Here is an 18,023-nt window from a genome sequence, read left to right as displayed (position 1 = left end):
CTTCCCAACCACTGCTTCCCTTTCATGTCCCTCGACTCTTACAACTGCCATCTGGTTTCTGTACAAATTGTAAATAGACTTTCGCTCCGTGCATTTTACCCCTGCCACCTTTAGAATTTGAAAGAGAGTATTCTAGTCAACATCGTCAAAAGCTTTCTCTAAGTCTACAAATGCAAGTAACGTAGGTTTGCCTTTCCTTAACCTTTCTTCTAAGATATGTCGTATGGTCAGTATTGCCTCACGTGTTCCAACATTTCTACGGAATCCAAACTTATCTTCCTTGAGGTCGGGCTTCTACCAGTTTTTCCATTCGTCTGTAAAGAATTCGCGTTAATATTTTGCAGCTGTGACTTATTAAACTGATAGTTCGGTAATTTTCACATCTGTCAACACCTGCTTTGTTTGGGATTGGAATTATTATATTCTTCTTCAAGTCTGAGGGTATTTCGCCTGTCTCATACATTTTGCTCACCAGATGGTAGAGTTTTGTCAGGACTGGCTCTCCCAAGGCTGTCAGTAGTTCTAATGGAATTTTGTCTACTCCCGGGGCCTTGTTTCGACTCAGGTCTTTCAGTGCTCTGTCAATCTCTTCACGCAGTATCGTATCTCCCATTTCATCTTCATCTGCATCCTCTTCCCTTTCCATAATATTGTCTTCAAGTACATCGCCCTTGTATAGACCCTCTATATACTCCTTCCACATTTCTGCTTTCCCTTCTTTGCTTAGAACTGTGTTTCCATCTGAGCTCTTGATATTCATACAAGTGGCTCTCTTTTCTCCAAAGGTCTCTTTAATTTTCCTGTAGTGAGATTTTCCTGTAGTGAGATTTTCCTGTAGTGAGATATTCCTCTACATCCTTACATTTGTCCTCTAGCCCCCCCCCCCCCCCCCCTGTTTAGCCATTTTGCACTTCCTGCCGATCTCATTTTTGAGACGTTTGTATTCCTTTTTCCCTGCGTCATTTACTGCATTTTTATATTTTCTCCTTTCATCAATTAAATTCAATATTTCCTCTGTTACTCAAGGATTTCTACTAGTCCTCGTTTTTTTACCTACTTGATCCTCAGCTGCCTTCACTACTTCATCCCTCAGAGCTACCCATTCTTCTTCTACTGTATTTCTTTCCCCCATTCCTGTCAATTGTTCCCTTATGCTCTCCCTGAAACTCTGTTCAACCTCCGGATTAGTCAGTTTATCCAGGTCCCTTCTCCTTAAATTCCCACCTTTTTGCAGTTTCTTCAGTTTTAATCTATAACCAATAGAGTGTGGTCAGAGTCCACATCTGCCCCTGGAAATGTATTACAATTTAATACCTGGTTCCTAAATCTCTGTCTTACCGTTATATAATCTATCTGATACCTTCTAGTATCTCCTGGATTCTTTCATGTATACAACCTTCTTTCATGATTCTTGAACCAAGTGTTAGCTATGATTAAGTTGTGCTCTGTGCAGAATTCTACCAGACAGCTTCCTCTTTCATTTCTTACCCCTAATCCATATTCACCTACTATGTTTCCTTCCCTCCCGTTTCCTACTCTAGAATTCCAGTCACCCATGACTATTAAATTTTCGTCTCCCTTCACTACCTGAATAATTTCTTTTATCTCATCATATATTTCATCAATTTCTTCATCATCTGCAGAGCTAGTTGGCATATAAACTTGTACTACTGTAGTAGGCACGGGCTTCGTGTCTATCTTGGCCACAATAATGCGTTCACTATGCTGTTTGTAGTAGCTTACGCGCACTCCTATTTTTTTTTATTCATTATTAAACCTAGTCCTGCATTACCCCTATTTGATTTTGTATTTATAATCCTGTATTCACCTGACCAAAAGCCTTGTTCCTCCTGCCACCGAACTTTACTAATTCCCACTATATCTAACTTTAACCTATCAATTTCCCTTTTTAAATTTTCTAACCTTCCTACCTGATTAAGGGATCTGACATTCCACAGTCCGATCCGTAGAACGCCAGTTTTCATTCTCCTGATAACGACGTCCTCCTAAGTAGTCCCCGCCTTTAGATCCGAATGGGGGACTATTTTACCTCCGGAATATTTTACCCAAGAGGACGCCATCATCATTTGACCATACAGTAAAGCTGCATGCCCTCGGGAAAAATTACGGCTGCAGTTTCCCCTTGCCTTCAGTCGTTCGCATAACCAGCACAGCAAGGCCGTTTTGGTTAGTGTTACAAGGCCACATCAGTCAATCATCCAGACTGTTGCCCCTGCAACTACTGAAAAGGCTGCTGCCCCTCTTCAGGAACCACACATTTGTCTGGCCTCCCAACAGATACCCCTCCATTGTGGTTGCACTTATGGTACGGCCATATGTATCGCTGAGGCACGCAAGCCTCCCCACCAACGGCAAGGTCCATGGTTCATGGGGGGGGGAGGGGGGGGGCGGGGGGCAATAACGACGAGGCACTCACAATACAAGAAACACAAAGAGAATGAGATCTTATTTATGCCAGTGTTTTTAAACGCAAAAGCATAAACGTTTCTTTTAGTATTAACAACTAGGTTGGATAGAAATTACTTCGTAGCAGCAATATGGGAACCCCTTCACCATATGGGCGCTATGTAAAGCATATGTGACCACTAGATTTCACAAAGGGCGGAAATGTCAATGTACAAGGAGAAATGGTAACAGCACAATGGGTCGAAAACCTCCAGAAATCGCACTTTACTGGTGCTCACTCACATACCCTTCGAAAGTTTAGTGCTGTATGTCAGAATTAGGTCAACCATTTGAGGGCTTCGGGTGCAGTCTGCTTGTTGGTCCATACCAGCGGTTTTAGTGCATGGATCCCCCTTCATACCAGATTGGAAGAAGTTGTCATCCGGGTCCATTTGGGCTCCATGGTCATGGTTTGCAACCTCTATCTCCCTCTTGACAGGTCACCCACGTCCACTGCCCTAATTTCCCTCCTTCAGCAAGTACTCCCTCCCTTACTCTGCTTTGGGGATTTTAATGCCCATCACTCCTTGCGGGGCAGTGCTTTTTTGTCTAGTTGGGGTCTGCTCATCAGTTTCTTGTGGGCAACGATCTGTGCCTCCTTAATAATGGTTCCCCTACCCATTTCAGTGCCGCTTATGGCGCTTTCTTTGCAATAGATCTTTCGCTCATTTCCCCTCCCCATCTCCCTTCGCTACACAAGTCACCGCAAAATTATCTCTTCTGTACCACTTCCCATTGATTCCCCAGTTCCCTTCACACCTCCTGATGGCCAGGTTACCGAACTACGATTTCCATCGAGCTGATAGGCCTCTATATACCTTCCAGCTAGTGTTTACCCCATCCTCGTAATATTGTGTTGATGAAGTTGCTCGCCGACCACACTGCCGCCCCTCGTTCAACGAGTGCTTTTCGCTGCCAACCACTCCCCCGGTTAAGCACGGCCATTGTTAACACCCTCCATGATTGCCTTCTGACGTTGCAGTGCCTTAAGTGGCACCCATCCTCTGTCAGTCTTACTACCTTTAAACATCTTCAAGCCAAAGCCCGTAACTTCATCAAACAGACCAAGTGGGTGTGTTCGGAATGCTTTGTCTCCTACCTAGCTTCTTCTGTCCTTCTGCCATTGCTGCATGCCATGCTCTGCACCCTTCAAGGTAGCCAATGGTAGTTTTCCATCCTGGGTTTCGCTCTTCCAGGCGGCCTTTGTACAGATCCATCAGTTTTAGCAGAACACCTTGTGACCCTCCTATCCATCCATCGACCTCCCATGGAAGAAGTGGGCTGAAGCTTCCCACTTATTTTTTACCCCTTGTCAGACAGCATCGTACATTGAATATTTTAAGGAATGAAAACTTCTTCTGGACCTCTCCTAATCCAACAAATCAGCTCCATGCTCCAACTCTAACAATAACCAATTGCTTCAACACCTCAATCCTCCACAACGACAATATTTCTTTCTGCTGTTTAAACGTATTTGGCGCGAAGGCGTTTTCCACTTTCAGTGAAGATGGTATTGTGGTTTCTGGTCTTAAGCCCAACATGGATCTTTCATCCCTCGATAGTAACCTGCCTATCAGTGTGACCAATGTCTGTGGCAAATTATTGGAATGGATCAGGGCTCATTAGCTCAGCTGAGTCCTTGGATATTGGGACCTTTTGTATTCTTATCAGTGTGGCTTTTGGGAGAGTTGGTCTCTGATCGATCATCTGCTTCGATTGGAAACCACAGTTCATAGGGTGTTTTCTCGGTGCCGCCATCTTGTCACAGTTTTCTTTGATCTTCATAAGGCTTATAACATGGCTTGGCGCTATCACATCTTACTTGCACTCTATTGGAGTTTTCAGGGCCTCCTTCCGATTTTTATTCTTAAGTGTCCTTCTTGTTCTTGTGGCTTCTGTCAGATCATTGGTCATCCCTGCGTATGTGGATGATTTCTGTACCTTGGCTAGTTCCTGCTTGGTGGCCTTCAGGCAGCGACAGCTCCAGGATACCATTTGGCGCACTTCTTCATGGACACTATCATACACTTTTCAACTCTCCTCGTTAAATCGTGGTTGGTGCATTTCTGTCGCCACACTACAGACTATCCTGATCTGTAGCTCTACTTCGACATCCAACGCCTGATTGTGGTTCCCCAGTCTTCTTTATGACTACATGTGTTACTTGGTTGCCCCATACCTGCATTCTGAGGATTGTCTGTCTGTATAAACTCAATGTCCTTTGCGTCCCTAGCAACACCTCTTGGGCCACAGAGCATTCAATTCTTCTCCATCTATATGAGGCCTTAGTGTTGTGTCCTTTGGGCAATGATTATCAAGTTTATGGCTCAGCTGCCCCTTCCACACTGCTCCTCTTGGAGTTGGTCCACCATCATGCTATCTGTTTGGCTACTGATGTCTTTCGCACTAGCACTGTGGACAGTCTTCTGGTTGACAATGAGATACTACCCTTTCAGTTCGATGGTCCCAGCTCCTGGTTTCCTACACCAAGGTTACCCACTCTTTCCCTTTTTAGCCCTCCTATTCTATTATTTTTGCGGCTTCAGGACACTGTCCATCAGCTGCCCACCCTTGGATGAGTTTCCGCTTCCTTTGCTGTGATCTCCAACCCCCTACTTTATCCTAGTCCTCACGTTCTCTCCTGAACACTCCACCTTCGTTGGTTCCTTGGGCCCAAATTCGGATGTATCTCTTCTGGGGTCTGAAAGCGTCCACCATTCAAGTGGAGTTCTGTTGTTTGTTGCCGGCCGCGGTGGCCGTGCGGTTCTAGGCGCTCCAGTCCGGAGCCGCCCTGCTGCTACGGTCGCAGGTTCGAATCCTGCCTCGGGCATGGGTGTGTGTAATGTCCTTAGGTTAGTTAGGTTTAAGTAGTTCTAAGTTCTAGGGGACTGATGACCACAGCAGTTGAGTCCCATAGTGCTCAGAGCCATTTGAACCATTCTGTTGTTTGTTCTGCCTTTCTTAGACGAGTTTTGGAATGCTACTGTTTTTTGCACTCATGGATCTAAATCTGCAGATCACATGGGATATGCCTTCTGTCTACTGTTGGCACAGAACATCATCTCTTGCCCACAATGTGTGGGGTGTTTTACCACAGAACTGATATTTAATAGGCGCTCAGCTTTATTAAACGGTTATGGATGGACAACAATATGGGAATTGTGAGTCCGCCTTGATTCAAAACATTTTGTTGTTTGTTTACTTATTTATTCCCCAAACTAGTTTCGGCGATAAAATATCGCCATAACTAGTGGATTATTTAAATCAAAAACATGTAGAAGATAGCATAGTTATACAAACACTGTAACACATTATTACATTTTTACTGCCGGCCGCGGTGGCCGTGCGGTTCTGGCGCTGCAGTCCGGAACCGCGGGACTGCTACGGTCGCAGGTTCGAATCCAGCCTCGGGCATGGGTGTGTGTGATGTCCTTAGGTTAGTTAGGTTTTAGTAGTTCTAAGTTCTAGGGGACTTATGACCTAAGATGTTGAGTCCCATAGTGCTCAGAGCCATTTGAACCATTTTTACCGTTCGTTTTTTGAAATATACTTTTCCCTGGATATTTTCATACTATCTTACTTATTGTATGTTGTGGCCTGTTTTTAAGAATTGTTGTCGCTGTTTGCAGCATATTTTCTGTGCTTTTTCTGTTGCCGTTTTTCCACAGCGTACATCATGTCATCTGCAACTGTGTGAGCGGCTGTCAGTAAACAAATACTTAAAGGTGAACTTACGTATGTCAGCGTTATACATTTGGGGTTACAGTGGTGTCATGGATACAGTTTCGGTGTGCATTGGGCTGACCCAGGACACAGAACACAAAGCACACACAGGGAAAAGAACCACTTCCCCATCACACACAGAGATATAAATAAGGAACAGAAGTCGTCAGAACTACCGCTACAGTTTTCATAGCCTTCTCGCAACATGCGATATACTCGTATGTCTAGCGACATACGCAAACAGAAATATGGAGTAATGTTCTGGATCATAAACAAAGTACTACTTCCGTCCAACGAATGTGAGTTACACGAATAACTAAGTAACAGCCCAGTACACACCGAAACTGCATCCGTAACACCACCACAACCCCAAGTGTATAACGCTGACATACGTAAGTTCACCTTTTAGTATTTGTTTACTAACAGCCGCTCACACAGTTGCAGGTGACATGATGTACGCTGAGTAAAAACGGCAACAGAAAAAGCACAAAAATATACCGCAAACAGCGACATCAGTTCTCAAAAACAGGCCACAACATATAATAAATAAGATAGTTTGAAAATATCCAGAGAAAAGTATATTTCATAAAACGAACAGTAAAAATGTAATAATGTGTTACAGTATTTGTATAACTATGCTATTTTCTGCATGTTTTAAATTAAATGAATCCACTGATGATGGCGATATTTTACTACCGAAAAACTAGTTTGGGGAATAAATAAGTAAACAGACAACAAAGTGTTTTGCATCAAGGTGGACTCACAATTCCCATATTGTTGTTTTTCTATGCAAACACGGAGCACATGGAAGAGTTTAAAGATAAAGTCGTTGCTTATGGATGGACTCAATGAGTGGTCTTCAGGCTATCACTCAATGTTTTTCCGTCACCCATCGCTACCTGCCACCCATGACCTTCTCGTCTTTCAGTTGACTGCCTTTGAGTTCCCAGCCATGTGGGTATCCTGGCTAATGAGCTTGCTGATTATCTGACAGGGGGCAGTCAGCTACCCCCCATTCTCCATGGCCATTCTGGTGGCAGGTCTGCAGCTTGATGTCAAATTTCTTTTCGCTAAGTCATGGCCCGACTCTTGGGGGTCCATCCTGCTATCTAATAAACTTTGTGCAATCAAGGAGCCTCTCACCACGTGGTGTTCTTCTTCCCTCTGCCTCTCCTGGCAGGAACCTACCATCCTTGTCGTTTTTGTATTGGTCATATGAGATTGACCCTTGGTTTTTTACTCTGTAATGAGCTCCGCCCCACCCTCCCCCCACCGCTTTGTAGCTGCAGGGCCCCACTCAAGGGGATCCATATTTTGTTGGACTGCCACTGCCTTTTGGCTCTTTACAGTAAATATGCTTCACACATTTCTTGTCCTGAGTGTTAGTGAACAACCCTCGCACAGTTACGTCCATCCCTGGGTTTCTTAACGAAAGTGATTTGCCCTCCCAGATTTAAGTACCCGAATTTCCTTCCAGAACTGGAGTCCCTCAGTTAGTGTTGTCCTTACTTCCACGCCAGCCAGGTTTTCCCTCCCTTTTCCCTACGTTTTGTCTGGTATTTTATGCCGTTTTGTCCCCCCTTTCCTGTGTCTTCTTCACCTGGTGTTCTCCCCATCGTGTCGTGATCGTAGTATGACGTGGGGATCGGGTAGGTCAGCGACAGTGCTGGCGACCCATTGTGTGTAAAGCCTTTGGGTGTCCCCTGATTTCGCCATCTCCCCCCACCCCCCACCCCCTTCCCAACCCAACTGTTCTTTACTCTTCCTGTCGCCCTGACGTTCCTTTTGCTTCAAATCAAATGGCTCTGAGCACTATGGGACTTAACATCGATGGTCATCAGTCCCCCAGAACTTAGAACTACTTAAACCTAACTAACCTAAGGACATCACACAACACCCAGTCATCACGAGGCAGAGAAAATCCCTGACCCCGCCGGGAATCGAACCCGGGAACCCGGGCGTGGGGAGCGAGAACGCTACCGCACGACCGCGAGCTGCGGACTCCTTGTGCTTCTTCATGTACCTGTTTTCCTTTCTCATTGACTGGACTGTGCTGTTTGAGTTCTTCCTCCTTCAGTTTCTGTCACCTTATATTGTGGATCTGATGACGTTGCTATTTGGTCCTTTCCTCTTCCCCAGTCAACCAACGAACCAACTAGTAGCACAGAGAGACTTAGACCACTCGGTAGAAATCTTGTATCCTCACATCAAGAACTACCAATCTATGACCTGTGTGCTTCTTCTGCACAGCGACAAGGACATCTTAAAATACACCAGATGGATGTTCATTTTCAGATCCTGTGTTCTGTATTCACGTTACAGGCATGTGCAGTCGTGGCAAAGCTGAGGATGGAATACACAGGATGCTCATTTTTCCTCTGGATACAGACTGGCATCACATTACGCAGCGGAAGTTATTTTTCAACCATTATTTACTGTCGTATCGTACCGCCGTTATACACTCGTAATGCATGGTTCCCATCTTTCCCTACAGCTTACTCCTATTTTTTCTTAGAATTTCGATCATCTTACACTATTTTATGTTATCGAAAGCTTTTTGATAGTCGAAAACTCCCATGAATAAGTCTTGATTTTTCTTAAGTCTTACGTCCATTACGTCCATTACCATCCTTTCAGGTGCCTTTACCTTTCATAAAACCAGCAGATTGTCATCTAACAGAGCCTCAATTTTCTTTTCTACTCTTCCGTATATTATTCTTTTCAGCAGATTGGATGCGTGAGATGTTAAGCTGATTGTGAGATAGTTTTCGCACCTATTTGCCCCTGCGCTGCAAGTCTCATGCATTCTACACACCAATATGAATAATCGCATTGTCACCACTACCCCCAATGATTTTAGAAATTCGAATGGGAAGTTATCTATCCCTTTTGCCTTATTCGATCTTAAGTCTTGCAAAGATCTTTTAATTTCTGACTCTGGATCCCCTACCTCTTCTGTTTCTTCTTCTGTCATCAGAGAAGTGTACCCCCTCACAGAGGCCTTCAATGTACTCTTTCCACTTATCCGTTCTCTCCTCTGCATTTAACGTGGAATTCCCATCGCACTCTTAATGACATCATCCCAGTCTTTTCTTTTCTTTTTTTAATTTCAGCGAAGGTTGTTTTGACGTTTCTACAAGCCAAATCAGTCCTTGCGAGAATTAATTCTTTTTCGATTTCTTCACATTTTTTCAGGCAGCTATTTCGCTTTAGTTTCCTTGCACTTCCTATTTATTTCATTTGTTACCGTATTCCTTCTTTCGTTAATCAACTTCAGTATTTCTTCTCTTATCTGTAGTTTCTTCACAGTTACCTTCCTTATACCTACGGTTTTCTTTGCAACTTGTGTGACTGTTCTTTTAAGGGATGTCCAGTTCTCTTCAACTGAACTGCCTACTAAGCTATTCGTTATCATAGTATCTACATCCTCAGAGAACTTGAGCTCTTTCCTTAATACTCCCGTATCCGATCACTTTGTGCACTGATTCTTCCTGACTACTCTGTTAACCTTCAGACTATTCTTCATCATTACTAAATAGTAATCTGCGTCTATACTCCTCCTGGGATGCTTTATACACCAACGTCTAATTTCGGAATCTCTGCCTGACTATGGTATAATCTAATTGATATCTTCCCGTGTGTCCCTGCCTTTTCCAAATATACCTCCTCCTCTTGTGGTTCTCTAACAGAGTATTCACCGTTATCATCCGAAATTTATTGCAGAACTCAATTACTCTTTCTCGTCTCCCAGTCCCATTAACAAGCCCACATATTAACAAGCCCACATTCCCCTGTAAACCTCTCTTCTACTGCTTCCCTTGCAACCGCATTCCAATCCCCCATTTTCATCTTCCCTTACGTACTGAATTACTCGTACAATATCCTCATATACATTCTCTACCTCTTCATCTTCTGCTTCCGACGTTGACGTGTATATCTAAACCATCGCTGTCGGTTTGCTATCGATTCTGATATGAGCATCCCTATCACTGAACTGTTCACAGTAATACACTCTCTGTCCTACCTTCCTATTCATAACGCATCCTACTCCCGTTATACCATTTTCTGCTGCTGCTGATATTACCCTATACTCATCTGACCAGAAATCTTTGTCTTCTTTCCATTTCACTTCATTAACACCTACCATATCTAGACTGTGCCTTGCATTTCCCTTTTCAGATTTTCTAGCTTTCCTACCACGCTCAAGCTTCTGCCATTCCACGCCCCGACTCGCAGAACGTTATCCTTTCGTTGGCCATTCAATCTTTTTCTCATGGCCACCTCCACCTTGGCAGTCATCTCCTGGAGATCCGAATGGGGGACTATTCTGGAGTCTTGTGCCAATGGAGAGATCATCATGACCCTTTTTCAATTACAGGCCACATGTCCTGTGGATACATAATATGTGTCTTTAATGCAGCCGTTTCCATTGTCTTCTGCATTCTCAAACCGTTGATCACTGCTGATTCTTCCGCCTTTTAGGGGCACCCCTAGTGCAAGAGAGTGCCCTGAATCTCTATCCGCTGGTCCACCCTCCTTGACAAGGCCGTTAGCAGAACGAGGGTGACTACTTATGACAGAAATATTCGGCCGCCATTGCTGAGGACATTTTTATTCAAACTTTGTGGAGTGGCTGTGTTCGAACCCGGATCCCAGGAGGGTCCTCGGACACTGCGTTGCGGGCCCCCACCCCCTCCCCGCGGCTCACCTTGAGCCAGACGAGCAGCGCGGAGGCGACGAGCAGCGCGGCCAGCTCCCAGGAGGAGAGGGAGTGGAAGAACCTGGCCAGGCCGCCCCCGGCGTCGCCGGTGACGGGCAGCTGTGCCGGGGGCGGGCCCGCGACCGCCGCCGCCGGCTCTGCGTGGCGCCACGTGTCCAGCCGCTTGCGCGCCGCCGCCGCCGCCGCCGCCTCCGGGCCGCCGCCCCCCGCGCCGCCCGCGCCCCGCGAGCCGTCCATGAGCGCCGCGGCGCCGCCCAGCGCCGGGTACCAGTGCTCGCCCATCAGCAGGGGCGACACCTCCTGCCGCAGCCAGCTCTGCATCTGCACAGGACGCCGCCGCAGCCCGTTCTCAGCTTCTTGTCACTGCCTGTCAGGGCGAGGGTGGGCTGGCAGTGGTACACTGCAGCTGAGACTATCTGCAGAATACACACGCAAGATTCACACAGGTAACAAAGCAAGCAGTATATTTGTGATCCAGCAACCCTGCAGACTTCTCTAGATTTCGGTTGGGAGATATGGCTTTCGTCGAGTGTTAAGAAAACTATTGCAAAAGAAACTGCCTGATTAAAAAAAAGACATGGATAGATATCAATGTAACGAAAAATATGTACATACTGGCGGTGGATATGTAAACAATTGCAAATCTCTGCGAGTTGTAGAATGGGCACCAGAGTGCATACCCTGGTAGGGTATGTAAGGTACATGGAAAGTATCAGGTGTTCAGTGATCACCGTGATGGCACACACTCGCCTGAGACAGCATCATTAGCACTTGACAGAGTTTCCATGAGTGTCATTGTGGTTCTGCATTCGTCCAGCTGGTATAACGGAGCAGTATCCAGATTTGTTGGGCATTCACAAGTGGCAGTACCAATATCGGACTGCATGGGGACGTACAGACATCATACTCGTCATTAAGTTACCAGGTGATCATGTCTGACCACTGAAACGTCACAGGTTTACGCTTCATTTAACTAACTGATTAATTTCTACATGTTTAATAATTCATTTTACGCCGAGAGCGTCCTTTCAATGTTTCGTCTAGCTAATTAACCTCTGGATTCAAGAATGCTTCCGTGTATATTTTTTCTTCTGTTGGTGTCATACCTCCTCTCTCATCCTTTGATCCCGTAATGTATGTGGATGGATGAACGTAATTATGCTTGGGATATGTAATAATCTGGGTTAGTCAAAGATGGTAGCAGTAGGGTAGTTTAGAACCAACATAACAACGTGAGCAGATTCGGCAGAGTGTTCGTGATTCCAAAGATAGTGGGGATGAGCAGGGCAGAGTTTGTGAGGTTGGTTCTCACTGAGGTCCTACCCCCACCACCAGTGTTTTTGAACGGTTGGCGGTTGGTCCTGGAACGCGCCATGTTAGGACACTCTGGGGCCGCCGATTGAACGAGACGGACGCAGGGGTGCGGCGCTCGTCATGGATGGTGAGAAAAGTTATTCATAATGTAGGTTTTTTGGGGTAACCTTGATTATGAAACATATTCGGGTGTGAATTAATACCGGGATACGTTCAGCGATATCGTATTTGTAGAAATTTTTCAGATTAATGTGTTTCAACTAGCGGACTTTGGCGCGAGGTGATTGAGAATTTCAAGAATTTTATTCACCATAGATCATTTTACAATGATATTGGCTTCGTCATACAAGATGTACTAGTACATACAGAATAACAAAATAAACTTCTGTCAATACATTATAAATACATTTGAAGCATGGCAGTGTACCAAATTACAAAGGATAGCTTTTAAAAGCTAACGCAACAAGCTATCTTATAATCTAATATAATATAGTATTTTATTGTTTATAGTATAAACTTGGTAATTACACACGATAAACCACAGCACAAAACAATATGTTTAATTACAGACAACTTTTAAATGCTTATATTCTCCTCAGGCATCTCAAAGAATTCTTTAATGTCATAGAATGGATGATCTGACAGCCAGCTGTACCACTTAATTTTAAAAGAATTTGTATCCATAGACTGAACATGAATTGGCAATTTATTGAACATTTTGAGTGGGTTAACTTTGTGGGAATTTCCTGTTCTCGCTAATCTGTGGCGCGGTATGTCTAAATTACCGTTAGCCCTGGCGTTGTGTTCGTGTATTTCCTTTCTGGCAATAAATTCTGAAATATTATTTTTAATATAGAGTACAGACACATACACTCCTGGAAATGGAAAAAAGAACACATTGACACCGGTGTGTCAGACCCACCATACTTGCTGCGGACACTGCGAGAGGGCTGTACAAGCAATGATCACACGCACGGCACAGCGGACACACCAGGAACCGCGGTGTTGGCCGTCGAATGGCGCTAGCTGCGCAGCATTTGTGCACCGCCGCCGTCAGTGTCAGCCAGTTTGCCGTGGCATACGGAGCTCCATCGCAGTCTTTAACACTGGTAGCATGCCGCGACAGCGTGGACGTGAACCGTATGTGCAGTTGACGGACTTTGAGCGAGGGCGTATAGTGGGCATGCGGGAGGCCGGGTGGACGTACCGCCGAATTGCTAAACACGTGGGGCGTGAGGTCTCCACAGTGCATCGATGTTGTCGCCAGTGGTCGGCGGAAGGTGCACGTGCCCGTCGACCTGGGACCGGACCGCAGCGACGCACGGATGCACGCCAAGACCGTAGGATCCTACGCAGTGCCGTAGGGGACCGCACCGCCACTTCCCAGCAAATTAGGGACACTGTTGCTCCTGGGGTATCGGCGAGGACCATTCGCAACCGTCTCCATGAAGCTGGGCTACGGTCCCGCACACCGTTAGGCCGTCTTCCGCTCACGCCCCAACATCGTGCAGCCCGCCTCCAGTGGTGTCGCGACAGGCGTGAATGGAGGGACGAATGGAGACGTGTCGTCTTCAGCGATGAGAGTCGCTTCTGCATTGGTGCCAATGATGGTCGTATGCGTGTTTGGCGCCGTGCAGGTGAGCGCCACAATCAGGACTGCATACGACCGAGGCACACAGGGCCAACACCCGGCATCATGGTGTGGGGAGCGATCTCCTACACTGGCCGTACACCACTGGTGATCGTCGAGGGGACACTGAATAGTGCACGGTACATCCAAACCGTCATCGAACCCATCGTTCTACCATTCCTAGACCGGCAAGGGAACTTGCTGTTCCAACAGCACAATGCACGTCCGCTTGTATCCCGTGCCACCCAACGTGCTCTAGAAGGTGTAAGTCAACTACCCTGGCCAGCAAGATCTCCGGATCTGTCCCCCATTGAGCATGTTTGGGACTGGATGAAGCGTCGTCTCACGCGGTCTGCACGTCCAGCACGAACGCTGGTCCAACTGAGGCGCCAGGTGGAAATGGCATGGCAAGCCGTTCCACAGGACTACATCCAGCATCTCTACGATCGTCTCCATGGGAGAATAGCAGCCTGCATTGCTGCGAAAGGTGGATACACACTGTACTAGTGCCGACATTGTGCATGCTCTGTTGCCTGTGTCTATGTGCCTGTGGTTCTGTCAGTGTGATCATGTGATGTATCTGACCCCAGGAATGTGTCAATAAAGTTTCCCCTTCCTGGGACAATGAATTCACGGTGTTCTTATTTCAATTTCCAGGAGTGTAGATGTATAAATTTATAATTTTAAGTATTCTGTGTCTGGAGAAAAGAGGACGACAGTGCTCCCTATGACCTCTTTTACATATTATAAGTATGACTTTTTTTTGTAATTTCAATACGTTTCTGATGTGAGAGGAGTGCCCCCATATAATAACACCATATGAAATATGTGACTGGAATAGCCCAAAGTATGTCGCCCTGAGGTACTCCAAGCTCACTGACTCCCTTAGTTTCAAGAGAAGATATGCAACCCGAGATATTTTTCACATACATGATTAACATGTTCCTCCCAATATAGTTTTGAATCAATGTGAATACCTAAGAGTTTTACCGACTTATTGCCTACTTCATTTGATGTTCCCATTAAAAGTTGTTGTGTTTTGTCAGGTTTGCATAGGAGCTTATTGGCTGCAAACCAGTCCAGGGCCTTATCTAGTGTTTCTTTTGTAAGGTTATTCAGATCTGAAATGTTCTGATGTGTGGTAAGTAGTGTTGTATCGTCAGCATAACACACAACAGGGTGAGCTATATTTTTAGGTAAATCATTAATAGCGACAATGAAGAAGAAGGGTCCAAGGATAGACCCTTGTGGTACACCTGTGCTGATTTCCATGATGGAAGAATTTAAATTTCTGACTGAAACGAATTGTTTTCGGTTACTTAAATAAGAATTTATCACAGATAAAGTGCTCCCTCTCACCCCATAAAACTCTAGTTTCTCCAGTAGTATGTCAACAGGAATGCAATCGAAAGCTTTTCTTAGGTCACATAATACCAGTGATACCATGTTATTATTTTCAAAAGCTGTTAAGGTTTGGTCAATGATTTCCAAGATGGCCCCTGTTGTGTTCTTCCCCTTTCGAAAGCCAAACTGATTGTTACATAGGATATTGTGTTTTTCAAAGAAGTTGCTTATTTGTGTGTGTATCAGCGCCTCAAATACCTTCGAGAATATTGGAACAATGGAGACTGGTCTGTATCTTTGGGGGAGATGTTTGTCTCCTTTTTTAAAAACTGGGACAACTTTTGATACCTTGAGTGCATCCCGAAAAACTCCAAATTCTACACATTTATTAAAAATATAAGCTAATGGTTTGGCGATTGAGTGTATTGTCTTTTTAATTATGTTATTTGATAACCAATAACAGTCCATACTTTTAGAACCTGAAAATTTGGATATCGCTTTTATAACATCAGCAGGTGTGACACCTGCTGATGTTATAAAAGTTTCCTCTAATTTCTACTAGCTCTTGTGTGAACCAGTTCACTTTTCTTTTTCATTTCATTTGGATATCTAATTTTTTTTACTGGTGAGCAAGAATATCATAAATCTGTGTACTTTTTAAAGAAGTTACCAAAGCTAATTTCAGCTTCCCTTTTCCAGATTGACAATTATATATAAAGTCCCAATCTGCACTTCCTAATCTATCAACAAACATATTTATGTACTCTTCCTTCTGTCTTCGTACCACTACTACTTTAGATTCTTCAGTTTTAACTGGCTGCCTCTTACAGAGGGTAAGGAGTAGTGGCTCATGATCTGCAAGTCCACTTCCTGCAAGTCTAACTGTAAAATCCTCCCTATGGAAATTCACAATAATATTGTCTATACAGGCATTCTTACGTGTGGCACAGTTATTTGTACAATAGAGGTCTAATGATCTTAGCATATTCAAAAATGTCCTAGCAACTGGTCTCTGTGTGTTTATCATTTCTATGTTGAAATCACCACATGTAGCAATTCTCGTTTTACTCTTCAATATTGTTTTAATTATTAATTCACATTTTTCAATAAAAAAATTTACATCACCATCTGGCGACCTTTATAGACTAACTATATTTTCTTTCATTAGTTTTACACAACTAAACTCCCCATCTAGCTCTGAGGAGTATGTAGATACATCAATTCTGGAAAACATTATTCCATCTTTGACAAAAATTTCCGCCCCACCATTCTTTCTCATTTTTCTACATATCATGTCTCCCACAACATACCTTTGGGAAATGAACATATTTACTTGTTCTTGTGTTAACCAGTGCTCAGATACACATATAACATCTACATGCTCTGTGTTACATAAATGTTCTAATTCTAAAATTTTATTTCTAATACAACGTATGTTAACTTGTAGAAAAGTAAGTAGTTTGTCTCTGTCTGCATTCCTCTGAGGGAAATTTGACTTTATATTTGAAGTTGTAGGTTCCGTTAATGTCTTTAATCTTGATGCACTGTGATCATGTGTGTTATGATAGTCACATACCTGTTCATCCAATTGATGACTCACTTTGTTAACTGCTTTCGTCTGTGAAACCACTGCTGATCCCACCAAAAATCCTGGTCCCTCAGCTGTGGTTTCTTTTTTCGGGTTGACTGCCGTACTCCACGTGTTGGTATTCTCATCCCTTGAGCTTGATTTGCTGTTCTTCTTTTTGCAAGTAGGTCTCTCTTCTTATATGGTGCCTTCTTTCCTGCCACCTCATTTGCTGCTTCTTCAAACTTTTGCACTGTCTTCTTGGGTAAGTTTATTGCTTGAGTAACTGTCCTCTCCCCACAAACAGAGTTCACTTTTAAGGATTCTGTTGTTATTTGTGCTGGAGTTGTGTCAATAACAATTCTCACTGATTCTTTATCTGAGACTTCAGTATCCTTCCATTTAAGTTCTATTGCTGTTTTGTACACTTTCCTGTTTGTTTCCACTGAGTCATAAATCCTTGTGGCAATTAGTTCTTTACCAGTTGCATTAAGGTGTTGTCCATGTGCTGTATAAAGCTCCTTGTTACTAGGAGTATCAATAAAACAAGTGTTATGGAATCCTTTCACTGTTTTTTTTAGTTTTCTGTTTGCAGATTGAATTTCTTGGTTTACACAAGACCATTCAGGCAGCTCATGTCTATGTGGTACACCAACTACAATCACTTTTGTATTTGTATTTTGTAATGCTGACAAGGCTTTATGTAGTGAACGAATTGCCAAATTGGTTTCATTCTTTGCTACATCGTTAGCCCCTGCCCAGATAACTGCAAAATCTTCACTTGTCAACTTATGGAGGTCATTGCATTTTTTTAGTATTGCACTAGTGGGGGCACCTGGTATCACCTTCCCTTCAACATCATATTTATTTGAAGCTAAGTTTAAAATGTTTCTTGCCCAGTCTCTGCCATGGCTATCTGAGGCAACGAATATTTTGGGTCTCCTATTCACTGACTGACTCTCAGGAGCAAAGATTTGCATTTTCATTGCTGCACGCATAGATTGATTTCCTTTTTGAACTGCGTTCTGTGTTGTGGTATGCACACTGTGTTGTGAATCGTGATTTATGTTGGGTGCATCAAATCTGTAGTTTTTGCACATTTCTATCTTGCCTGATTCTCGCTTCTGTAGTTCGTTTGTTAACAAACATATAATTGTTTTCGAATACTTAAGTTCCTTTCTTACTATTCTGAGTTCATTCTGTAACTTTTCGCACACACACGTGTTTAACGGGTCTGTTTTGATTTCGTCCATATCGTC

The 18,023-nt window shown here is 44.1% G+C and overlaps 1 protein-coding gene across 1 annotated transcript in view; it reads right to left on the bottom strand.

The window, feature by feature from the left end:
- Positions 1-18,023, bottom strand: part of LOC126101195 (uncharacterized) — a 128,933-nt gene that overhangs the window by 33,701 nt on the left and 77,209 nt on the right. Inside the window, exon 4 of the mRNA XM_049911891.1 lies at positions 10,898-11,230. Coding sequence (XP_049767848.1) covers positions 10,898-11,230 — 333 coding nt within the window. The remainder of the gene's footprint in view (positions 1-10,897; positions 11,231-18,023) is intronic.

The sequence above is a fragment of the Schistocerca cancellata genome, chromosome 9 (assembly GCF_023864275.1).
Source record: "Schistocerca cancellata isolate TAMUIC-IGC-003103 chromosome 9, iqSchCanc2.1, whole genome shotgun sequence".
Taxonomy (NCBI): domain Eukaryota; kingdom Metazoa; phylum Arthropoda; class Insecta; order Orthoptera; family Acrididae; genus Schistocerca; species Schistocerca cancellata.
Note: the sequence above shows the minus strand (reverse complement) of the source record. Positions and strands in the feature narration are given on the sequence as shown.